Genomic DNA, 26,860 nt, shown 5'->3' on the forward strand with positions numbered 1-26,860 from the left:
CTGGAGACAAAGGACATGCTTTTATTAGTGTGGTAATCTTATAGAGATTAACTGAGATAACATCATGAAAGAACTCTATAAAGTATAAAAACATAATTCTTATGGTTTGGGATTTATATAAGGAAAAGTATTAACATTATTGTGCACCTAATATTTGCCATAATGTATGCTTTGCATACTGATTATCTTCTCTGCTATTACCCTATGAGGTAAGAGATATTATTCCCATTTTATTGATGACTAGCTTCCAGGTACATGACTGCAAAGTTGAGCATGATTTGAATCAGATTTATCACTCACCACACTGCTCAGTCACAGGTCCCTTTATCCTCTGTCAAATAAGGGTGGTTAACTTATTTTATATTTTTAAAATAAATATTATAAAAATTGAAAACCATATTATAATATTATTATGATGATTTAATTTATAAGCCTAGAGGAGTGATGAAGCCAAAACACTTTCCTGAGCTCAGACTCACTGAGTGAGTGTTTTTCCAGTGTTTTGCCACTTGAACACAAATCAAGTTACTTTTCACCTGGCCTAAAAGCCCCAGGTGACATCAGCCCAATAGGTGTTGTGAACTTCTGTGTCCTTGAAGCCTTGCTCCTGACCCTACCAGGGTTTGACAAAACAATGGGAGTACCTTTCCAAAGGAAAGTGGGAACTAAAGTACTTTTGTCCCTGGTGAGGAATGATTATTAAACAAACAAGTGAGCAGGTATGATGAGAAATTAATTTTCAAAAATAGAAACTGAAGAAAAAGGTTCTCATTATTATATCTCAATTTTGGATTCAGGCTTTAAGAACTATTTAAATTATCAGAACCATTTTTACCTATCAGCTTATCTGCTGTTGATAAAAGGGGTCTCTAAATACATTTGTAAAATTTCAGGCTGATTGATGGTCTGTATACCTGAAAATGTTGAGTGGAAGGCCATTGGATCTGTGAAAAGTTGACATGACTGGAACCATTTTGAAATGGAGTCTTCTCTGTTGACAGATCATATATTACATATATTACCATTGACCATGTTTTCTTAAAGGACCTTCAATAAGTAATTTTTTTATTTTACATTGGTGTTATTAGGCTTATCTTAGTGAATAAAACTGGCAAACAATATTGAAAGTCATTCCATTGATTTTACCTATTTCCCTAACTTCCCCTTCAAAATGAAAGAAGACAGATAACCAATCTCAGCCTTCTTCACATGAAAGTAAAGATTTCCCTTCCACATTTTCAAACTGAAGCAACTAAATTGATTTTGAGTTTAAACTTTACAATGAAAGCGAATAAGCCAAGAAAACTGGAAAACTTTTGGGAAATCTTACCATGGCCTAATGTTTTGCTGCTTTTCATTTTGGCATTTCATACCCAAAAGTGTTATTTTCTTTGTAAATGAGGCAATAACGCAGAAGAAAAATCACTTACTATTGGAGAGATTCCAGCTTTTTAAGTTAGTATTTAAAGCACCTCTCATGAGCAGAGTGGTAAAATTGAAATGATCTGTACAACAAAATTTTAAGTCATTGCTGGCCTTTAAAATGTCAGGAAGATTAAAAGGGAGAAAACCAGCATTGTTCATGAATTTTGGTTATGAACGCATTCATGCAAGAATCATTTTTAGGTCCCTGTTCTTGTAGGCCCCACTGCTTCAAACACAGGTTAGGCGGAATTATTTTTTTAAAGAATTACACATAAGCACCTGATGATCTAATGAAGACAGTTCATGTGTCAAAATGAGTTCTTTGTATCTTATTTGAATCTTTTGTTGCCTTAAGCTGATCTGCTTTCTGGATTCTCAAATTCAGGCATTTTACAATACAGACTCCAGCAATGGCATTCATTTGGAAGGCTGTTTTTTGTTTACTAGCTTTCCCAGACCCTCACCCTTCCTTTGGTCATCTGGTGTCTTCGCTACTGTGGTTGGTACTACAGGCTCTGCAGGTAGCCATGATCCTCTGTAAGTGGGATTTACAAAGGGACCCACCTCCCTGCCTGTTAATGAAGGGAGCCATGGGGATTTTGTTTTGTTTTGTTTTTTCAATCTGTCTTCCAAAAGAGAAGGAAAATTGTGTTCTGGGTTTGCTAATTCTCCTTGTTTTCTGTTTATTTTAATTTTTACAATTGATTTACTAACTGTCGTGCAAAAATACAAATATTTTTATTTAGGAGTCAAAATGTTTCATCTGCCAGCCTTTCATGCTAATCACTGGAATTGTTTATTTTTGAACCTGGAAAGAACAAAGTGGAGTCTCTGTTTAAACTCAACCAGTTGGCATTTCACCTTCATCTGTTATTGTCTTTCAGGAGATTTTTGACCAATTTGATTGCTGAGAAAAAAGTGTATGACTGGAAGCCTTGAATTCTAATACCAGCCTTGCCATTTAGTACTCCTACAGTCTTGAGTAAGTCGCTTATGTTCTTTTATTTCTCATCTGAAAAAAAGGAAAGTGTTACCAAGATATACATGAGATCCAAGATGATGTTTCATATTCTTCTTTCTTTTTCACTTTTTACTACCAAAGTGAACTATGGTGCCCTTTCATTTGATTTTTGCATAAACCTACCACTGAAAAACAACTTGCATCTGTTAAATGTTTTAACCAGCAGTCAAAGCAATAAGTAAAGATAAAATGTTGGTGTCTTCATCCTTGAGCCCATGTTTTACTTGTCCTTTACAAGGCAGTGTTCTCAAGAGTGGTTGCAAGGTCTTCCAGAGGTCATGGGATCTTTGGATTTTGGAAATGTGAAGGGACGTTAGCAATCATCAGGTCCAATCCCTTGAGTTTTACTAACAAGGATTTAGGAGGCCCAGACTTAGTAGTTCATCCCTGGTCATGGAGCCGATAGAGCTGCCAGGAGAGCCCAAACTCCAAAAACAAAATGTTAACATACCTGGTGAAGGTGTCCTAACCAACCTCTTAATGTAAAACTGCATGAGATGTTTAAAGGAGGGACTATTTATTTCATATCAGAAAATTTTAAAAATCACAGTTGGTTAGTGTCTACATTGTGTCCTCCAGATTGAAGTCAGTCTGATTCCACAAATGCTTAATAAGAGCATACTGTGTGTGAGACACTGAGCTGAGGTGATATTCCTGCAAAACAGTGCAAAGTCACTGTTCCTGCCTTCAGAGACTTTACAGTCTAACCCGGGGATAAAACAAGTACACAAATAGAGCTATGTGAATTGCTGGGAATAGCAATGCTCAAACAAAGAAACAAAGAAACAAACAAACAAAAAACCCTCACAGATTTCAAAAGTCCAAAGAACTTGAAGGTTTTCAATCTCAAAAAACTTTGAGGATTTCAAAGTCCAAGGCGGAGATGGACTTAATAGAACTTGATAGGTTAAGTATTTGTTAGGTCAAAGATAAAACCAGGGTGCTCTGGGAACTCACAGGCAAGGTCTTAAATCAGACTAGGAGAAAAGAAAGGAGCTAGTAAGATTTTTAAAATTTTGTCAAGTTTCCCTTTTACTGAGTTGTTTATTGTTGTTGGAGAAAAATCCCTCAACCATGCAGATTGATATCATATAAATTAGTTCTCCCTTACCCTAGATATGACTTAAGTATATGACTACCTGAGAGCTGAGTTCTTCTCTTTTTTCTCTAATCAATTAATTCCAAATCTAGTTTTCTCAGCAGGCTGCTACTCTCACCTCTACAAGCCCTTAAAGCATCCTCATAATTGCTTTGACTTTAGTGGACCTCTAAATACTAATGATGCCAAGTGCCTTATCTCCAACCCTGCTTCCCCTTAAACTTCAGAATTGTCTGTAAGATTACTCCTGGATATCTCCATTTGGATGTTTCACAGCCACCTCAAAATTAATATATATCTAATGTATCATCTTCCATTCAAAAACATCTTCCTTCTCAGAGTGCCCTTAGAGAAGTTACCACCAACCTCCCCGGTTTGCATTTTAGAAAAACTATTCTGACTGGAACATGCAAAATGCAGAAAGAATATCCAGTTAAAGATGGATCTAGAGGGTATTATGCTCAGAGAAATAAGTTAGGTGGAGAAAGAGAAATACCAAATGATTTCATTCATTTGTGGAGTATAAAAACAAATTGAAACAGAAGGAACAAAAAAAGCAGTAGACTTATAGACACCGAGAAGGGACTAGTGGTTACCAAAGGGGAATGATTGGAGAGGGTGCGTGGGCAGGGAGAAGGGGATTAAGGGGTACTATAATTAATAGTTACAACATAAGTAAGTCACTGGGATGATAGTACAGCATGGGGAATACAATTAATAACTCTGTAACATCTTACTACGTTGATAGACAGTGACTGCATTGGAGGGGGTGAGGACTTGATAATATGGGTAAAGGTTGAACCACTGTTTTGTCTATGTGAAACCATCATAAGATTATATGTCTCAATGATACTTTAATTTTTAAAAAAGTGTATCTAGTTAAGAGACTTCAATAATCCAAACCACTATTCTCCTTGTCATAGCATTTAATATATTGTGTGCAATTTAAGGAGAAATAACATACTCAAGTGATTAAAAAGATGGATCTGTGTTTGATTCCTGGCACTACCATTTTTTCAGCTAACCATGTGACCTTGAGCAAATTATTAAACTTTTAAAGACTGGGTTACCTCAGCTGAAAAATGGGGGCAACAATGATACTTATATCATTGGGTGTTTTGAGGGTTAAATGAGATATCACATATGAAGCCTTCAGCCCTGGGGTCCCTAACTATGGTCTAGGAGGGCAAAGACCATTTCTAGCTTGGTCACCATTGTATCTGCAGGAGCTGACACAAAGGAGGCACTCAGTAAATATTTGTTGAATTAATACATGAAGAAGTAGCATGCCTGAATTGAAGTACTAACAGTGGAGATGAAGAAAAGCAATGCAAGGTAGAGACTGAGGCTTCCTCCCAAATCACTTGCCTCTGTCACCAATTCCTACTGATTTAATTCCTACATATCTCTCATGTCCATCACATCCTATGTAACCCTACCATAACTGCAGCTATGCATGCACCATGATCTCTCCCCAGGACTGTGGTACACATTTCTCTGCACCCTGTTTTGACTCCCCATGATCCCCTTCCAGACTGTCACAAGAGGAATCTATTCCGAGCTGAAGTGAGAACATGCCATCATTCCTTTGTTTAATGCACTTTTGTGTGGCTACTTTTATCTCATTTCCTCATACCTGGACCTTCATGTTCCTCTTCCTTTCCTACCACTCCTCTCTTACACTTGGTAGTCAGTAAAGCCACATTGGTCTGGTCTTATGAACATACTATGCTATTTCATGTCTTCATGCTTTTGAAAGGCACTTGTTTATCCTTTCAACACCCTTCTCTCCTGTATGTTAGGATTACATTTATTTGCGAATGACAGGAAACACTACACAGCAAGTTAAAGTTTATTTCTTTTCCACATAAACAAAGTTGGTGTAATTATCTAAGACTGATAAAGCATCTCTGCTGTCATCAGGGACCCAGACTCCTGCCTTGTGCTTCTGCCATCAATGTGTCTTATCTCTGTTCCTTTCTATTCTCTCTAGGACCCTATCCCATCAGTCATCTCCTCTTTTTGGTAACACCACTTCTCCCTTTCCTTTGAGGGAAGAAGCTCAGCCTATAAGCATCCTTCCTGCGAATTAGTCTTTCCAGCCATTTTACCTTTCCTGCAGCTAACAACTTATTTTCATTCTAGTTAATGGCACATTTTCATTCTTGATCCTATTGGACCTCTCTTACCTACTGAAACTGTTGACCATCTCCCATTTCTTGAAGCTCTTGTCCCTTGGCTTTCACAACCCCATTGGATCCTGGCTTCCTTCCTACTTCTACTGCTCCTTTCCCATCTGCTTTGCTGGGATTCCCTCTTGCTCTGCTTCACTTTCAAATGATGGTGTTTCTCAGGCTTCGCTCCTTGGCCCTCTTACTTCACCAACCTTCCCTACCAAGACAATCCCTAGGTAATCTCACCAGCACCAGTGTCAGCTATCTGTGGCAGTTGTCTGGGTGCAGTCCCTATCACCTCTTCCTAGACTGTTGGAGAAACATTTTGTCTGGTCTCTAATCCAACTTTCACACTACCACCAGAGTTACCTTCTATATTTTAAAAATATAATTATGTTAATTTCTTTTTTGAAAACTTCTGTGGGTTTTCTCCTGCATCTAGGATAAAATTCAAAAGTCATTTGGCATATAAGACTGGCCTTACAGACTGGCCCCAACATATTCTTTTATTTTCTTCTCTTGCCACTCAACCCCACCCACCTAACAATGAACTTTCAGTGTTTCTAAAATACACCATGCCTTTGACACTCAGTTCTATTAGCTGGTAAAGTCCTCCTAGTTCTGTTTGAAGGATTCTTTAAAGCCACCCAAATATATTCTCTGATAGTTTCTTCATTTCTCCAGATAGAATTGCAAAATTCTCTATGCTTTTATAGTATTTTTTTCCTACTTCTAGTAAAAATACACACTTTTACAGACCTGTTTTCACCTCTAGATAGGGATCTCTTTGAGATTAGGGACTGTTTATAATCCTTGCTAGCACAGTTCACTGTACTTCCTAGATGAATAAGTGAAAATAATGAAATCAGGAAATAGGAATAGCCTTTATTCTAATAATAATAATTTTGGACATACTGAATTGACACTCAATAATCCAAATCCAGTGGTTTGGATTATTGAATGGAGGTTGAGTGGAGAACCAGTAACTCAGAAAAGACTTCACAGCCAGTGATATAGATTTAGGAGTCACCAGCAAAGACAATAAACAACTGATTGGATACCATGGTTTAGTATGGACTAAAGAAAGGTAGAACATTCACAGGAAGTGAATGAAAGGTTGGAAGTTGGAATTTGGGGTATGGAGGGAAAAAGTCCATAAACATCCCTGTTTGAAAAAAATCCATATCTGACACTTTGCCTGAGGTTCTCTCCCCTCTACAAGAAGTATGTAGCTTCCAATAATTTAAATTAAGTCCAGGATCCAGAAAAGGATGGATCAAAAATGTTTCTTCTGTTTCTTCTAGGATTAGAAACCACTGAACCAAATTTCCATCATAGGTTCCTGTTGGCTACTTCAAAATCATGTTGTCCATTCTCCTCCTCCTTTCCTGTTTTTGTGTTATGTGTTTCTGTCCCTTTTGCAAAAGTAAGAGAGAGTAGGTAGGATGGAAATAGTTTATTTCATTCCTCTCACAAAATGATCAGTAACCTGAAAGAGTTAAGAATTTCTTTTTTAAATGGAAAAATAACATTTACCTCACTCCCCTTCTATTTCCAATGTCTTGCTTTCTTAGTGCCTCTAGAAAATATAACACTGGCTTATGTAGGTTATTCAATTAAACAGATACAGTGAGTTCTGTGTTACCATGCAACTGGTTAACATTTAAAAATTGATAAATTTAATGGTGTAAAAATTTAAACTGTCTGAGTGGAAAAATAACAACAGTCACCATAAGCAAAGCCAAAAGGCCAAAAAGCAAACTGGGGGAAATGTTGCAATTCATATCAGACACAAATGACAAAACTCCTTAACATGTAAAGAGATCCTACAAATCAAGAAAAAAACAAAAACCAAATAGGAAAATGTATTATGACTGGACATTTCAGAAAAGAAATTCAAGGACTTTTAAACATTTGAAAAGATAATTAATTTCATTCATAATGAGATAAATGAAGATTAAGACCACACTGAGATATCATTTTTTATCTGTGAGACCAACAAAGATCCAAAATATAATATTCTACATTGTCAAAGGTATGGGGATACATAAATTGCTAGTGGGAGTGTAAATTGTTTCACCCTTAATTCAACACTCACTTAGTGCCTCATTATCAGGGATTCCCTCCAACCCAGCTTTTCTGTGCTCTTGGTGTTTTACTACTTGATGTAGACTTCATAGAAACTGAACTGTAATTGAAAATGTTTCTAATGTGTGGAAGAAATGACTGCTTTGTGTTTACTAAGCCAAACCAAACAAAATAAAAACAATGTAATTTGGTAATACTTAATACAATTAAAACTGCATATATCCTTTGACCCAGCAATTTTGCTTCTAGGAATTTTTCCAAGTGCTAAATTCATATGTATTAATTAATACAAGGTGGGTTATTACAATACCTTTAGAAGTAAATGAGATTGGAAACTAAGTATCTACCATTAAGAGACTAGTTTAAAATAATCATGCCAGGAAATTCTCTGAAGGCACAAAAGAGAATGAAGATTTTTATGTACTTACATAGAAAAATATCCAAAATATTTCTTAACTTATGAAAGCAAGGTCCAAAAGACTGAGTATATTTGATTTGTCTTTACTTATATGTGCATTATTTTATAAACTATATATATATATTTTTAAACTAGTAAAAGTGGTTTCCAGTGAGAAGAGACTGTGAGACAGGGTTTGAGGAGATATTTTTAACCACACACTCTTTTCTACGGCTATATTTTCAACCAGGTAAATATAGAAGGAAAAGTTTTTAAAAATTCTGAAAATAGAAATATTCTGTTTTAAACACCTACAGAGGCACAATTTCTATACTGATTCAATATAGATAGGTTTTACCTTGAAAATATTTTTGATATCATTTTTTCTTAAGTGCCAGTCGTCTGCCCAGAACTGTGCTAGATGATGTGGGGATTACAATGAGAACTATAAATGTGAGCAAAGTAAGAAAAAGATTAGGACTGGCTGAAAAGTGAGAGAATGGGATAGACAAATTGAACAAAAGCACAGAGATGGGTATGAGCTTGTTTGTGGTGAACAGCAATAAAATCAAATTGATAAGAACAGGTATTTCAGAGTAGAGTATGATGGGAGATAACTTTGAATAAGCCCAGCAAAATAATTAAACACTAGGTTGTGAAATTTGTGTTTCATCTTAGGGGTTATCAGTTTTGGACTACTTATATCATGGTGGAAAAATATATTCAAAGCTCCTCTACATAAGCAAGCTACATTAATAAATTTAACAAATCCACTGGCTTATGATAGTAAAAATATCTGAAGGGATATTAAAAGCAAGTTGTATTTATAGTTTTTACAATGTGCACATTCATAAACTATATTTGTTACTGTACATTAAACTGTAATAAACCTACAATGTGAAAAAGTATTACTTTCAAATAAGGAAATCAGTGTTTTGCAACTATCAGATGTTCAAAATCAATACAAGTAGTAATAATGATTATGATAATAAAGGATATAGAACTTAAGTTTGCAATGTGCATAACATTTTATAAAGTAAATTCTTCATTGTAGAAAATTGGAAAATAAAGCATAAGCATAAAGAAAAAACATTACAACCTAAAATCACATCTTGCACTGTTTTCTGACTTTTATCACACTGTTGAGATTTATATTTTTATCTCTTTGTCTTATCAGGTTATTTATGTATATTTTCCTTATAGAAATATTTTCCATTTCATAGCTTATGAATATATTTCTATGTAAAAAATATACTTCTTATAGCTTTATAGTGTTCCACTTATTGATGGATTTATGAACGTTAAATAAAAAAAAAATATGTGAGGTACATGATAGGTACTCAGTAAATGGTAGTGGTCATTACTGTTAGTGTAATGTGTTTAACTGTTTCCCTATCAATGGAATATTAGGCTGTTCCCATGGGTGGGGGTATTCATGTGTTTATTATATATATATGTATATATATATAAAATAGGCATTAACTCTTTTCATTGGCTAGAAACATTTTTCTCAGCTGGTTTTTTTCTTTTTCTTTTTTAGGTGTTAAATATATATAAGTTTTATGTTTTTACTAGTCAAATATGTTAGTCTTAACCTTTGTGATTTCTTGGCTTAGAAAGCTAAATGCTCACTATGACACCATAATAAATGTTGATACACGATAAATATCTGCATAATAAATATTTAATTCTGTTTCCTCTTAGTTTTTATATGGTTTGATGTGGGTTGGCATGTATTTAGTCATAGATATTTAAATTTAATCTTTTTCCTCTCTGGAATTTATTTTTAATGTCTAATATAAAGTTGTGAATTAGCTGTTACTGTTTTTAATTGTTTATCATTACTTTAGTATCATTAAATGTTTTATTTTACTTTCCCTTTATTGTTTTATAATGCCTCAATTGACATGTAATAATTTTTATAGATGATAAAGTCTTTTTGGATTGTCACTGATGTGCTTCCCATTCTTATGCCAGCCCTACATTTTAGGAGAGCACCACAATAGGTGCTATGATTTCAATAATACGCAAAAACAGAAAAACATTAGTCCCTACCTTCAGGTAGCTTAGAATTTAATAGGGAAGATAGATATTAACCAGTTGTCCATACAAATTATAAAGCTCAAAAGTGAGCTAATTACTGGGAAAGAAAAGAATAACTTACTATGACAGCTTTTAGCAAAGAGCTAAGAGGATCAGAGATGCAATGCTTGAGCTGAGATCTAAAGAATGAAGAGGATTTACTCAGGCAAAAGTGAAAGATGGAATGAATGGGTGGTATTACAGGTAGAGGGAACATAAGTGTTTAAAGGTTGGTCAGTGTTGCTGAGGCACAATGTTTAGGAAAAGAACAGTGCAAGATACAGACAGGAATATGTACGGCATTGACTGCATAGAGCTTTAACAAAGAGTTTACACTGTAATGCAGAGAAGTGAGTGGGGGATGCCTGAGAGGAGGCAAGGGGAGCAATCCTGCAAGTTAGTGCTGGCTTGGGCAGGAGGCCTCAGATTCTACCCATGAGGGCCTCTCCACAGAGCTGCTTGAGTGTCATTACAGCATGCTCACTGCCTTCTCTTAGAGCAAGTGATCTAAGACGTCAAGGCAGAAACTGCAATATCCTTCATGACCTTGGAAGTCACACACTGTTACTTGTTCAATATTTTATTGATAGTACAAGTCAGTCCTTACTGAATGTGGGAGGGAATTACAGAAGAGGTAAGAATCACTGGAGCCGTTGGAAGATAGTTACACAGACTAAGCCCTGTGGAGCACCAACATTTCATTGCTGGGTAGTATGTTATGGGAGCCCAAAGGAGATTGAGAAGGGGCATAGAGAAGGAGGAAAACCAGAAAAATTGTGAGAGGACATAGATTAGTGGGATAGGAAGTTTGAAGTTACCACAAGGGCATGTTAGATGAGAACTGAAAAATGTTCATTGGATTTAGTGACATGGATTTAATGGCCAAAGGCACTTTCTTCATAATACGATTTAACATTTTTTTGACTCCCCTCCCCTTATAACCTTCTTTGAAAACAATTTTTCTGTCTTGTCTTTAGTAATCTTCCTTTTGAATTTATGGATATTTTCATACTATTTCCCAACAATTCTGCTGCTATTTTTATTGGAATTGTGTTATTATTTTGTTTGAGAAACAAGTATTTTACAATTAGCCTTCTCTTTAAGGCACCTAGCATACTGCACTGTATATATAAATTTTCACTTCAATCACCAAATTAAATTTAGCAATTAAAAAAATGATGTTACCACAGATCTGTCATTAAAATGCAAATAGCAACAATTTTGAATTCCCTGCCCATCCCTTACCACTATAGGGTTTTCAGTCTAGAAATCTATTACTTTTATACCCCATTTTATGGATAAGGAAACAAGCCTAGAGAAGATAGGTGACTTGGCTATGGTTACAGAGTGGGAGTGAACATCCAAATATTATTGGGCTACATTCATAGGACATCAAGTTGCTTTACTCAGTTAAACCTTGTTAAAATTAATACTTTCTTAACTATCACTTTCTTTGTATCCTATTTCAAAGTAGTAAAATACATTTTACAGCACATCTCCAGTTTTTAGCATTGTCAGTTTGAAATATAGTGTTATGGCTTGAGGAACTGCCTCTCATCTCCATTCAATTCTCCCAAGACCTGATTCCTACCAAACAGGAACTATTTTTTTCTTTGAGGTCTAAATAGACCTAACAACCTATTGCACTGAATAAATATTTAATGAAGATTTGAATATTTCCTCTGTGGTGGATCAATTACTCTTGTTGGTTTTCTGAGGGAAGGTTTTTTTTTTTTTAATGTCATGTAGTAGGTTAAGAAATTTGTTTTCCTTAGTATCGTTATTAGAGTTAAAATTTGTTCCAGTGATACAGAAATTCATGTTCCTTAGGTTTTCTCAGTTGTCTGTTTTTCGTGGTTTATATAACAGTTTGAATTTTTATGTTATCTCAAATTCAAATCTCAGATTCTTTAACCTGGTAACATACAATAAAGTAATTTGCTGTTAGGGTTGGTTTTTCTAGAATTTGTGGTGTTTCTGAATTTGTGGAGCTCTGAAAATAAACTATTTGCTAATGAGGTATAATGATGTTAGTGGTGCATTTTTTAAAAGAAGAAATAAAATTTTTACTGAAAAATATCACCAAAAACATAAATAGTTCTTTCCTTTTAATTGACAAAAATGTATTTCTTTTATTTTTAACTACCAGTCATATATTTATTCTTTTTAACTTTTCTTAACTGATACTAAGTTAAAATGAAATACATTTTTATTTGCCTGTGAAATCTCTAAATTTATCAAGTTAGTGAAATAGGTGAAACTTTTAAACTTTTAAACAGCAATCACTATAGTGGAATCACTTAGTGCAAACTGTTAATATGGCAGTCAAATGGAATTAGAATCAATTTGAAAAACAAGCTCCCCTGCTTTAAATGGAAACAGAAAACAGTGAACAGGTCGGGAAAAGGGTGCATGTATTTTTCATCCTCTTTCTACAGTAGGAAGCATATGAATATAATTTTGAAATAGAAAATCATGCCTAATGACAAAATATCCTCTATTTTTAAGGAAAAACTTCACTACATTTTACATTTAACAACTTCTTGGACCTATATTTCAATTTAAATAACTGTTGATACTGTTTGGTGTTTATTTGCTAGAGGAAAATTGTATGTGTGTAGGAAGATAGTTACAGTACATATTTGATAACAAAGGTAGAATAAATAAGTTGAGTCATACTGGTCCAATATCTGTTTTTAAGGTCTTTTTGACCCAGGAGTCTGTGACCTGTGAAAAATCTCCACTTCTTTGCATTTGTTTAAATATTTTATAATTTGAGGATTTAAATTTAGATCAACATAACTGCTGGGAAGCTGGCTGGTGTGGCCCAAAATCTAAACCATGTCGAGGTATAAATTGGAAAAGGTTTAAGAAATTATAGTAACACATATGAGAAGAGAGAGGCTAAAGTTAAAGAAGTTTATATTCTTCCCCAATTTATGACAAAGAGAACCTGAAATCTAACCTGGTATTTTTAATGCTCTGATTACTCAGCAGCATTCCATTTTGTGAAAGCATTGCCAAGAAAATGTACCCAAATCTTGAGTTACAGACTATTCTTGCATCTGATTGGAAGGGGCATGTGAGTTGTTTGTAAGGTATTACAGATCTAAGCTTCACAAAGGAGAGTTGAGACCTGGGGGAGGGTTCAAGGCAGAAAAGGGAAGCTTCATAGACATTACAGCTCGGTCCAGAGGCCAAATGGGAGATAAATCACCCCTGGCCACCTCTTATTATTGAAATGGTTCAGCCCTGGGGTTTAACTGAAGGACTTACAGGGTTTTGAAGTGCAAATAGGATGGTGAAGGGTGAACCCTTTTAGGATTTCATTTTGATGGATTTTTGTTCCTGTGTGGATGTCTGGCACTGACTGTGATCTGGAAGGGGCCCTTAAAAGAAGAAAACTTTTGTTTTTGATCAATCAAGCAATAAGAACTTTCCAAAGGGTTATATTTTTCCTACATGCATATTGATCCTATTGTGTTTAAAAGTTGGTCACTTTTTTTTTTTTAAGCTTTCTGTAATATAACTGTCATTTCAAGGTCATGTCTCTTTCGGTATTAATGCCAAAGTTTGAGAGTTGACTATGTGGTACTTTGGGATCAGTAGTTTTGCAAAGATTACTTAGGGTCAGTGTGTGTTAAACAAAGTTAACAAAGTTGTCTAGTTAAAGATTAAGAATAAGTCATTTTTTATTGATAAGCAGTCTGTAATTATTTGATCTTTTTCCCACTGAGTTATATAATTGTACATATTCATTTAATTATATTCTATGCGTTGCTTTGCTAGCCTTAAAATTAAACCCCAGAAAATTCAGTGATTGTGAAATATTTGTACTATCCTATTGGTACAGATATACAGAAGTGAGGAAATAAGGGAAACATTAAAAAATGTTTAGGAAACAGATACATTGGTTCTTTTTTTTTGAAATTTTTTCTTTTAATCCATAAATAATTCAAACTCAGGAAATAAAATATCTTTTAATTTATGTGCTTTTATTAAAATGGGGAAGAGACGAATCATTAGTAATTTCAAAGCAAAGTAGTTGTAACTTAAAGGCTTTTTGTGCAAAAATTTTAGAGGAAATTAAAATATTTGTATGAAAGAGATGCCATTGTAAATGCTTATGTTTCTTCTTAGAAATAGATGACAAAACTTTTCTTGAGCATTTGGCTCTTTATTTTAGATTTAACATAGATTTTTGTAACACTTACCCTGTTTGAAACTGACAATGTTTTTAGCTGCAGCAGGGGGTTGTCCTCTGTGTTGCTTGATGACTATTATAAAAACGGTTGTTAATCTCCATAATTGACATTGATCATACAATGTCCTTAATTGACCTCCAAGACGGTTTTTGTGTTTCTGTTCTGCAAAAATTTGCCTTCATTGTATTTATCTAAATGTTAAATTACAATTAAATGTTGGAGTTCAAATTTACCTATTGCTGCATTAAGGTTTTAAATAAGGTACTTAAAAAAAAAAAAAACCTAGATGGCAATCAGGCAGAGTCCCCTGAACTTACAGCAGCCCTGTCATCAGTTTGTTGCTGCGAGATGTTAATATGACCTTCCCTTTGTTAGAAAAGAGATATGTAGTCCTTCCCAGAATCCTCTTGTTAATTGTCTTTTTAATGCAAGTTGGAGGTTGCCTGATGAATGAATAGTGAGCTTTTTTATGAGCTACACATATTGTTGACATTGTGTCACATGCTGCTTTTAAATTTCTAATGCGTTTTTAATTTGCAAAGCAGGTCTATGCCTTTCTCAGCAATGGAATTCAGTCAGCATTTCTGAGTCCAGATATTGCTTTATGCAAACAAGACAAGTTAGGCTTAAAGAATGCTATAGCATAAACTTTACATTTATTGAAACACACATGTGAATGAATTTCACTTTGAATATTATTGAATAAAAGAAGATACTTGAGAAAGGCCTTTTTCCCAAGAACTTCTCTTAGGTCTTGGCAAGTGAATTGCCCCAATATAAAAGCGTTGGGGGGGAAAAGTGAGCCAAAGAGAAAAGGCAATCCACAAATAATCACTCTTTTCTGCCTTTGATTGTGTCAGATTTTTTTGTGTGTGTGGCAATTGTTTTCTTTTTAGCTTAGAAGAGGTTTATGGTCCAATGTCTGTCAAGTCAGCCCCTGTCTTGGGTTGCAGTTGTATTTCTCTCTGGAGTTCCTAGAGGTGATGTTATCTTTTGTTCGCTCAGCAGTGTGGTGGTTCCTGAGAGCATCTGTCACTTCAGGCATTACAAGATGGATGGGTCTCCAGTGAACTGCTGGTTGAAGCAAATGGTGAAAATAAGAAAAGACAAGGGGTTTCAGGGTCTGCCAAGAGGACAAACAAGGAAATACTGTTAGAAATCAAGAGTAAGCTGAGCAATAGAGAAAGAGAGAGCAAAGATGGAGCATATGTCATTTTATAAACATCTTGGAAATCAGAGTATTTTGGTGGCTACCGTGATGTGAGAGGGACATCTGAATCATGGTAAACAATTCTATGCTTTGGATTTGCAAAATGTTTATGATACTAAAACAAAAATGTCTGGAGAAACTGTTTGGAAATTACAATGATACAGCATGTTCACTTGGAGGATTAGTTGTCATTTAAAATGTTGTAAAGATTAACCTTTTTTTATCTTTAAAGTTTTTAAAAATTTTCCTTTCCTTCCTCTTTTTTTTTCTTTTTTCTTTGAGCAACTGTAGAAGTTTTAAGTACATAACTAGCATCCTTACTGCTTGGTGAAGCTTCTTTGGCATTTTTGTAGGGGAATTCTGAAAATTCTTCACTGGTGCCTTAGGGAGACTGGGGGAAGATTTTACGTTCAGTAACCTTCCACTTAATTTGATGAGTTCTTTGATGAGATAAGGAAATAAAATTATTTCTGATCTGTCAGAACAAGCCAGAGATTTTATATTATACTTAGAAATTAATTTTGCTGGTAAAAGTCAAAATTTGTAAATCCTGGCTGGTACAGAGTCCATCCCATATACAGAAGGAACAAGAAGGAGCTTGGCCAAGGAATAGGAGAGGGGAAGGAGCGGTGGTGGGTAGAATGTGTTTGGAAAAAATAATTTTGTCAAACTTTTTGGCATTCATCTATGAAAAAGACCATAAGTTGAAAGGCAAAGAAATTAAGATGATTGGAAGCTTTAAGCTATACAAACGGTAGAGTATCTTCCTTCTCTATGGGTGTAAATAATAGATGAAAGAGTAAGAGTGACAACAAAGGATAAGGTCGTTTAAGAGAATGTGTGCAGCCTGAATAGGGGTCTGTGGCCCAGGGCCAAAGGTCTTAGCTTTGAGTGTAATTAGAAGAAAATACAAAAATGTCATTACTAGCAGGTGAAGTGTGCAGCACGTGGCCAAAAATTAGCAATTTTAGACTCTGAAGCTATTAGAATTGGATTACTGACCTTTTTTAAAATCATTAAGGCCCTTGTGGAGTCATATAGTTTCACTAGCAGTAATGCAGTTTGACCTTGTTGACCATATGGGGTAATCTTGGGTCTGGATGTAGGAGGCAAGATGCCTGATTTACAAGAAGATGGCTATTTGTGTGTGGGTGGGTGGGAAGTACTTGAGTTCAAAAATCTGGGTCTTGCATTTTTAATTGTTCTTTTGCCTGAAGACATTCTTCTGATAGTAAGAGGTAAGATAAATATTTTTTTTTCAAAATCTAAAATAGTTCTTTCCTCTCTTTCAAGTTGGCATAAAGGGAGAGTAAAATGAAAACTATATTTTTAGAAAACATAAGAGAGTCTTACCTTAAATATTTTAGTGCTATAAATATGCATATTGAAATCAGTACATCTTAGGAAAATCCTCTTTTGTTTTCTTTTTAGACACAGTAACAAAGGAATAGAAATACTTCCTTCCAAGTTATGAATAAAAGTTAATGACAAATATTTTTATTTCACTTGATGCTTTATGACTATATTTCCTATTTTTCCATGCAGTAGTTTATATTGACCATAAGCTACTTAAAGAAGAGAATAATATGCACGCTGTAGTTTTCAGCCAGCTATATTTAATTATAATTATTTAATTTATTCTAGGAATAAGCTAATCAAAAGGATAGGAAACTAGCTCATTTCCTTCCTGCAGGCTTTCTTTCTTGGAAATTATCAAAGCAGTAGTCTCAAAAAGTAGAAAAATAGTTTTAATCAATACTAGTTATGTCTTCAATTTTTTTATAGTTCTGTGAGGAGATAAATTTTGGATAAGCATGGGAAGTTATAAAACTCTAATTCCTTAGAATAAGGAAATTACCTTCCACTAATTTTATTCCTAAAAAAAAAATGTCTGCAGGCTTTTCACATATGATAATGCCTGTCAAAAATGTGTTGATAGTTTTATTCAATTTATATTTAGTGGAGGGAAATCTTAAAACAGATTATTTTTGAGTATATATAATCAGGAGTGATTAATTTGGGATGATTTAAGAAGACAAATCTCTATTTGCGAGTTATGATGTATATGGAGCTGTGTAAGACTTTGGTAATTCATTTCTAATTGTAATTTTTGTAGGATTATAAATACTGAGATTATTGTATTCTGGAATATAATGCATTTGAAAATTAACTCATGTCTTTACATATATATTTTTTCTGTGTTTGCAGGTGCACAAAAGCTTTAAAAAACTAAAATCTAGGCAACAGGCTCCCTGAAGTGTTGGCAGCCCAACTTAATCATGAACGTGATTCAAAAATGTTAATAAATAAACCAAGGTACCGTACAGTTATATTTCCTCTCCCAAATTTTCAAAATCAAATTTGTTTTAGGAAGTTATATTTGTAATTTAAATAAAGTTACTATATTTAATCCTTAAACTGATTAAACATATTTCTATGAGCTCTTCTCCATCCCTTCCCTGCTTTCCTCTCCCCTCCCCCATCCTCTCCAAAAAATAATAAAAACTTGTTCAGCAATTTTCCTACATTAGCCTCCTCTGTATTGTATATCCTATATACCTGAATTAAGATAATAAGAATTCAGTTTTTTATTCCCCTTTGTTGATTGCGGTTTTATCTTTCAAATTGTCTAATAAGAGAGACATCTAGGTTTTTGGCCTCTGCAGTAAAACCCAAATCATATGTAGTGGCCGCGTGTATTTAAAAATTTTATCATGTAACACTCCCCTGAGATGTACATTTTAAAAGTTTGATGAAAATTTTTTTTTTTTTTGTAGAACGTTTTTAATTGAGAAAAGGAAAAAGGTGATACTGCCTTTTTTTTACCCCCAGTGTCAATGAAAGTTAAAAGTTTACTTAGAATTAACAATTTAGAATCTTGTCCATCAGGGCATAACCCAAGATGTCTCTGCCCTTTTGGAAGTTACAACGTGGTTTATTTTTGTTTTTTTTATTTTGATATCATTAATGTACAATTACTTGAACATTATGGTTACTAGACTCCCCCTATTATCAAGTCCCCCCCACATTACCCCATTACAGTCACTGTTCCTCAGCATAGTAAGATGCTGTAGAATCATTACTTGTCTTTTCTGTACATACTGCCTTTCCCGTGGACCACCCCCCTTCCCCACTGCATTATGTGTGCTAATCGAGTTACAATGTGTTTTAAGTAGCCTGGCATTTCCACGAGTGGGCAAAGATCTTTTCCTTTCCTTTTCTTCCTGTTGTACCCTTTTGAGGCCAAAAAGAACAAGAGGGTCATTGCCACTTCAGACTGGTCCCTGTTTGTTCCTTCATGCAGATCCTGAAACCTAGTATTGGCTTAACATTTGGGCTTGGAACATCTGGAAAATGGTCAGAGAGGGAGCAGAGGAGATAGAAGAGAGAGAGAACGGTTGCGTTTTGTTACACCAGGTGCTAGGAGGAAGCAACATTCGCCTTTTTTGATATGGGAGGCCCATTCTGTGGGCCCTGGAGTTAGGCTTCAACAATTGAAGAGGTCAAAGGACAGCTGAGTGGGGTCAGTGAGACACCATGGGGTGTATTTTGTTACTTAGTAAAAGGAGCAGCCTTCTAAAACCTTAAAGGATTCTCTTGAAAATCTGTGTTGTGAAAAGGTTTTATGAGTCTCATGGCAAAAAACTCCTGATTTATCTAAGGAATGCTTGCTTTTGTCTAATAGAAAGATAATCCTTACCAAATGTTGGCAAGTACTATAAGAGTCAATATAGGTCTAAAAGAACAGTTAGGGTTTGAAGTGTACTTTGCTTTCCAAAATGTTTATCATTTTAATGTTTGTCTCTCAGTGAAGAATTTTGCACTGTTGAAATACCACCTTTTGCTTCCCTCAAAGCTGAAAGTGCTGGGGAGAGAGGGTAAGGAATGAGACTGCTCTAATTTAAAAATTATTCTAACAAGGATTTGACTGATCCACATAGGGTAGACACCTTTAAAAACATCAAAACTTGTTAACTCTGAAAAGTTACTTTTGACTTTATTTTAACATATAAAGAGAATAAATGGCACATGAAGTGTAATGTTTCTGGATTACAGATAAAAAAAATTTTATTTATATTTCATAGAAATAGGTATCAGTTGATGAATAACCTTAAACCTTGTGTTTCTCCCTGAATCTGTTTATTGTGTATTTTGTAGTAGTAAGAAGAAAATCAATGTCAGAGTCAAGGATAGAGAATAAGAAAAACAAGTATAAGAAAATTTTTTCTTTGAAGGGAAATGGGAAATGGGAAAACATCTGCATGTTGTAAGAGCTCTCTTTAGATACCACTTACACGGTTGTGGGTACCTTTGAAAGACGTTGACCACCTGGCGGATGGGTAGTAAAAGGGACTGTTACAGGAATCTGGTAGTATTTTGATGTTGCGGTTTATACACTATATACATATACATAGAGAATGTATATTATAATATGTATAGTAAGGGAAAAAGATAAAATTAGGAGTAGTCTATAATAGGCTTTGTTAAGTATTTCCTTTCTAATTTATAAATTTACGTCTGTAAGTTGTGTGTGATTTTTTCAGTCCTTTGTAATTATTCATTTTAAAGCAACATATACATAAACATAAGACTTAGCATTCAGTGTGCTGTATGTTTTCTCAAGGTTAAAGTGCCTTTCAACAAGCAATTTAGAAACCTAAGTATAGTGACTGATAATTGCCTAGAGAAAACCCACAGCTATTTAAGTAGCATTGAAATTGTAGCAAAACTGACAAATACAATTAGCAATGTTAATTAGGTAAGAAGATGGAAAGACAGGGCAGGTGACAGAGTGGAAAAATGAAGGTAGCAGGAGAAACAAATCCATGTAAGAACCAAGTGTTCACAGTTGCTTTGAATTTCCCTTGCTTTTTCTTTGAAACTACCTCCTCCTAATTATGAATTAACCACAGAATGGGTGTTTTGCCAGTTAATAATTTGGATACATTTGTTCAGTCCTTACATCTGATCTTGAGAGAAGCCAGCTGTTTGGCAGAAGTAAGAACAACAATCTGATTTTGTTGATTCTAGACACAAATTTATTTGCAGTGCCTTTTAAGTCATTTTAAATGTATCTCTATTTTACTGTAATTACTCTGAGTGTGAATTTCTTTTTTTTTTTGCACACTTACAATTCTTATTAGTCATCCAAATATATTATAAAGAAGACCAAAGCCCTGTTTCTGGACTTAGTGACCCAGTGTTACTAAGACAAAACAAAACAAAACAAAAATCTGCAGAAGTCTTCAATATATCACTACTAATTATATTTATCTGTTTACTGTTCATAGCCTGCTTTCCAAACAACTTTTTAGGAAAATTAAATGGAGATAGGCAATTAAGAGAAATTAGGTGAATGCTGTATGAAAAATATTTAGTTATCTGTACTCTTCCCCATTATACTTTTTAAAGCATCCAGTAAAATCTGCACAATTATTGTAATATCTTTTGAAATTCTCTTTTGCATTTGGGAAATTAGTTTTTGCTTCTGGTGTTTTATGTAGATTTAAATGATTGTTGTGATAAATCCCCAGATATTTGTTCTCTGAAACATACAGACTCTGAACTCTCTGAGTGGGGCCACCTTGATGGATGTGGTAAACCACACTTTGGAAGCATTTCTCGTTATTTAATGTTTTCTGTTCTGGATTATTGACTCTTCTTCCTGTTAAAAAATTGGTCTCTGGTGACATGGTAGAGGTCACACATTGCCTATTACTGTTTTGCTTCTTTGATCTGCACAGGATGGCCTCTGGTAATTATACCAGTTACAGAGAGTCTTGATGAGATGTGTTTATTTTACAGAAGAATTTCTGGTATTTCAAGGAAGAAAGTAAAGATTTCTAATAGTAACATGTAATTTTGTTACAAAGGAAAAATAGCATTGAACTTTAATGTTTTCATTATGACAGGTTTTAATAATTATGAAATTAGTTGGCATATTACAGTAATTATTTCCATAACAGTTTAACACATATTGCATACCCATACTAGTGGTCAAATAGTTAATTTTAGTTAAGTAACTAAATAAAGTTACTTAGGGCTGGGTTTTTATTTCAGTACCTAAAATACTTTTGGCAAAATAGAGAAATTGTCAAAAGAGATTCATCCAGATTTAAATGTACAGAACCATTAAGGCAGGTTAGAAATTTTTTCTTTTTATCTGTTTTTATTTTCTAAAGATTTTCAGCAAAGAGGATGAATAAAAACGAAATAAAACACTTTTGTCTTGAATGCATGATTAACCTTCTGTTTTTTGGAATGTGCTTGGGAAAAGATACTATCTCTTCAAACCCATTTAATTTATTAATTGGACAAGACACATTAAAAAAGCTTGATGTATCAATTTTTTTAATTCAATTCTGGTTTTAAATATTTCCCCCAAGATCTCAGAATTGAATTGGAAAGTCAAATACTAGACTCCACTAATTATAATTAAGAGTGACAAATGTCCATTTGAAAGAAAAAATGAAATGGGACAAACAGCACAAAAGAGAACTGTGAATAAACGATTGTTTTTAACTTGGATTGTAGACTGTATGAGAACTTGCAAGAACCATGTTTGATTTCTTTGGTAGTTACACGTTACCACTCATCAGTGAATATTTTTAATAGAGAAAGCATTACTGTGTAAGCATATGCTAGTGACAGAGCATATGCCTCCTCCATCCCCCCCACCTGTTTTGATCATGTGTGCCATCCATTGAAAATTAAATCACTTTTGAGCTTTAGAAAATTTGAGTGTTTATAGTTGTACCTGGGGGAAGTCTTAGGAGCTTGAATAAAAACAGTATTTCAGGAAAATGTCATTTGACAGACTTTGATTTTCTTCCACTTGTAACTTTTAATTGGGTGTCATGTATATACTTTTGGTTATGAAAGGAACCTTTTTGTAAGAAAGGAACCTAATAATTTATTTCTTGCCAGGTTTATTGAGATATGACTGACATATAACATTGCATTCGTTTTAGGTGTACAACACAAAGATTTGATATATGTATATATTGCAAAGTGATTACTATAATAAGTTTAGCTAATAACCATCACCTCACATAGTTACAATTTTTTTCTTGTGAAGAGGAACCTATTAATTTAAATCCATGGCACTTAGTTTCTTATTACCTATTATGAGAAAGGTTGCCAAAACATGATTCAAGCTCTTCCTCCAAATCATAGGAATCTCTAATAAAGCTTTGATAAACTCAGCCAGTTTGATGGAAATCTCTGTATACTGCTCACTGCTACCAGGAAATATGTAAAAAGCATTTATTGCTATTTGATTCTCAGATACAAAATCCTTTAAAGAGGCTTTCTTTAAGAAGTTTGCACTGTAAAGACAAAAAGCAAAAGTGGTAGAACATAATTTATGCAAGTTGTCTTAAGAAATAGAGGTAGTGTTTATATAGTTCATATCTTAACAAGATAAATGGGTATAGTTTATATCAGTTATACATGTACTTTGCAGACATATAATCCTCTAATTATATCAATTTTCTCCTTTCTTCCACTTTTCCCTTGAGGGGTGGTGTAGACCATGGGGAATTCATATGCTGGGCAACTGAAATCTGCTCAGTTTGAGGAAGCTCTCCACAACTCCATAGAAGCCTCTCTCCGATGTAGTAGTGTGGTACCACGGCCCATTTTTTCTCAATTATACTTGGACCCTGACCAGCATCCTTTCTCATCTGCAGGTAAATTTCTCAATTCCACACATTTCTAGACTCCTTTTAAAAAGAAGTGGGAATTCCAAGTCTGGGGACTTCTGAAATAAATTGATTAAATATTAGGAAATGCTAGTCTCCCTGTCCTCAGATATTTCAAAACTGTGAGTTTTTCTTTTGATTATTTTCCAATACTCATCTTTTTATTAAATCAGCTATAATTTATTTGCTCACCCAGATGTAAAACCCAAGGTGGAGGATCTGGATAAAGATTTGGTACACCGCTACACGCAAAATGGAAGCCTGGATTTTTCTAACAATCTAACAGTTAATGAAATGGAAGATGATGAAGATGATGAAGAAATGTCCGACTCGAATAGCCCACCAATTCCCTACGCACAGAAACCCGCCCCAGAAGGATCTTGCACTACTGACGGTGGGCTTCAGTTTTGTTTTTTTTCAATCCCTACAATATTGTCTGGCGAGTTTCCAGTCATTACATGTGGTGCTCAAAGCTGGAAACCAGTGATTACAGAAAGGAATGAGGAATGCTGGTGCTCGTACTCACATGATCCTCTATGATGACTTCATAGCGGGTGTCTATAAGCAAGACAAGTCTTATCACCCCATCTTATAGATGAAGAGACTGAGATTCAGAGTCAGGCAGTTGAGTGGCTTCTCTGAGATGGTATGTGGCAAAGGCAGGCTAGACCCAGGTCAGGGCTTTTCCCGTGCTGCAGGTATTTCCTGCAAGAATGCTACTGTTTCGGGAACGTTTTTAGTATTTGCTCTTCCTCCTTCTGTTCCACCCCCAAAACAATAGAGATATCAGATTTTCATATTACCTTTTCCATTTATTTTGAACATTCATCCAGCATATTGCTGTCTATAGTAGATAAAAGTGTACATAATTTGATAATCCCATTTGTTTTGTCAACCTCCCATTCCACCAACACTTTAACCACACTTTTATAAAGAAAACCCTAATATAAAACAAGCTCAGTATTTCATGGTTTTGGTGATGTCACAACTTAAAAATATACTCTCTCCCCTCCATTTAGTGTTACACAGTGCTATTTTCTGGCCATATCAGCCTAATTAGCAGGTAGATTCTATTTTACCCATTTTAGCCAGAGCTTTTTTATACACAGATGACTTGGATTGGGGGTGATTCCAAGGCATGAAAATCTTGGGGTGGAGAAGAGAGGGGTAAAATTTCAGGACATTCCCTCTACAAAGCTTGAAGTATAAATAATTTAGGATAAACTAGAGATTTAAATGTGTAAAGCCAGATAAATAAGTTTGCACTGTTGGAAAGTTTTCTTTTCTCTTGACTTTTTTTTTCTTTTCTACTCTTAATCTCTCTCTTTTTAAGAATCTGATAAACTGTGAAAGGCTCAAAGACCGGACTAGTAGTTTATCTGCCCTGATTCACTACAAATGGTCTCTAGCAGTTAGGACTACTGCTCTTTGAGTTGGGCCTGCCTCTAGCACATCATTCCTTCTAAATCTGCTTCCACATAGGATTGGTTTCTTTTTCCCAGACTTAATATAGTATATATCAGTTTACTCATTATTGATGTAATAAAGGCCTTTAAACCTGTAGAGGTATGGAAGGTAAGTGGTATTCAGTTTCCACTTAACTGTTTTATATCCGTTTTCATGACTTTTATTTAATTAATCGGTTAACTCATATTTATCAGTTAACAACTAGATGTTGAAATAGTGCTTAAACTGTTAGATTGTCTCTGAGAATCTTGTTATACATAAGAATTAAACAGAACCAGGGTAAAGCTTTAGAGAATGATTTTGAAATATCGAATTTTATACAACAAATCGCAGAGGAATTCCCCTTTTTTCTGTGCTCTCAGTTTGCCTTTTAGGGTATCTGACACTGGTGTTATTTATAACCAAGTATGGAAACCTGTTTAGCACTCACCAAGATATAAAGTCAGTGATCTAGCAGATAGCAAATATTTCTTGAATTTTAAAACATGAGAACAGTACTCTTACCCTGTAGCAATTATGTGAAGTTTAAGGGGAGGGTAATCTTCGTTTTAGAGATGACAGGGGAAACTTGAATGTGCAATTTTTCAGAGTTAAAAAATAAACTAGCCCACCCAAGCACAAGATTCAGATTCCAAGACAACGGGAAAACACTAGTCCTGCACGGAGATTCCCACATCAGCTACTTTGGTTTCTTTTAATTAATTACAGATTCGTTATTCCTTTTCCCCTTTAATCCACGGGAAGGTGGCTGTTAAAAACAAAAAGCGAAGTTTATAGGCTGGCCCGAGTTCTTTCAGTTTCGCTGTTTCCAAGGTAGTTACAAGAGTCCTCTCACTCAAAGCATAACAGCCCTGAAATTTTCCGTGTAAAACTGACAGTAAAATAAGGCAGTGTAATATCTGGACTTGTTTCAGCATACCACCTTCCCTTCATGGGAAATCCTCTTACCTAAGACTTAAAGGAAGGTAAAGCTATTTTTAGAGGCAATTTAGATAAGCAGATACTTAATACCTGATGGGCTTCTGGGGGTTACCATTCAGATGTAAATTTTGGTTGCTAATTTCTTATGTAAATTATTGGAATAGTGTAGGTTCCTACCCTGCTGGGAGACAGTTGATTGTCTGAAGGGGTGAAGGGCAACCAAATTTTAGGCTTCCAAATACTGCTTTGATTACTTTAGTTTGTGTTTACAACTGTTACGGTAAACTGTCCCATCCCCCCATTTAGATTACTCTGTAACCTTCAAGTTGGAGATAATTGCAGAAGGCAGATCTAGTTCTGGGAAGTGAAAACTTGGCTATTTTCTTAAGGAAATGCAGATGAAGCTTACAAAGAAGGATTTTGTAGTATTGATTCCTTTTTAAAATTAAAATCACTTGCTGCAAGAGTGTCGGTATTAAGCCAGCCTTTCAGTATTACTCTCAGAAAATGGAACTATTTAAGGGCAGGTTTGTCAAATCAATTGTTATTTGTATGCGCACATCGATAGCTTATCTTTCTTGAGTACAGTAAACAGGCTTAGGTCCTTCCTTAGGGTACTCTTTCAGAGATCTTCCAGTAGCTTCCAAAAGATAGATCCTATCTTTCTTGGATTAGTTCAGATGTAATTCAAAGTTACCCTAAAGGGGAGTAGTAAGACTTCTTCTTTCATTTTGTTTGAGGTTTTAATTGAGATTTCTTATTTGATCTTTATTATATTAATAATGCATTTCTAATAGTGGGAAAATAGAAACTATCTACTACACCGCATATCTGGATCCTGTAGGTCTTGAAATACAATCATATTTCATAGATTCATTACCTACCTTCTTTGCAGACATGCGGAGCTTATTTTCAATCTTAAAAAATTAAATATTGCTCTTTGCATAATGTTTTTTCTTAATTGGGGGTCCTTTATGATATGTTTTGTATATAATTAGCTGATCTGAATCCCAAGAATGAGGGTTTACAGGAAGCAGTCGGTTAATAGCACATAGCAGAAGGTCAAAC

The 26,860-nt window shown here is 34.7% G+C and overlaps 1 protein-coding gene across 9 annotated transcripts in view; it reads left to right on the plus strand.

The window, feature by feature from the left end:
* Positions 1-26,860, plus strand: part of GREB1L (GREB1 like retinoic acid receptor coactivator) — a 244,688-nt gene that overhangs the window by 99,787 nt on the left and 118,041 nt on the right. For 6 of the 9 annotated variants that reach the window (XM_057504076.1, XM_057504080.1, XM_036905786.2 and 3 more), the window contains exons 2-5: positions 2,310-2,407; positions 17,910-18,017; positions 23,233-23,392; positions 23,601-23,798. In XM_057504076.1, the coding sequence (XP_057360059.1) occupies positions 23,236-23,392; positions 23,601-23,798 (355 nt within the window). In that variant the 5' untranslated portion in view covers positions 2,310-2,407; positions 17,910-18,017; positions 23,233-23,235. Of the gene's footprint in view, positions 1-2,309; positions 2,408-15,496; positions 15,775-17,909; positions 18,018-23,221; positions 23,393-23,600; positions 23,799-26,860 lie in introns of all 9 variants that reach the window. The other 3 variants (XM_057504077.1, XM_057504079.1, XM_057504078.1) reach the window with 3 other exon arrangements.

The sequence above is a fragment of the Manis pentadactyla genome, chromosome 6, assembly GCF_030020395.1.
Source record: "Manis pentadactyla isolate mManPen7 chromosome 6, mManPen7.hap1, whole genome shotgun sequence".
Taxonomy (NCBI): domain Eukaryota; kingdom Metazoa; phylum Chordata; class Mammalia; order Pholidota; family Manidae; genus Manis; species Manis pentadactyla.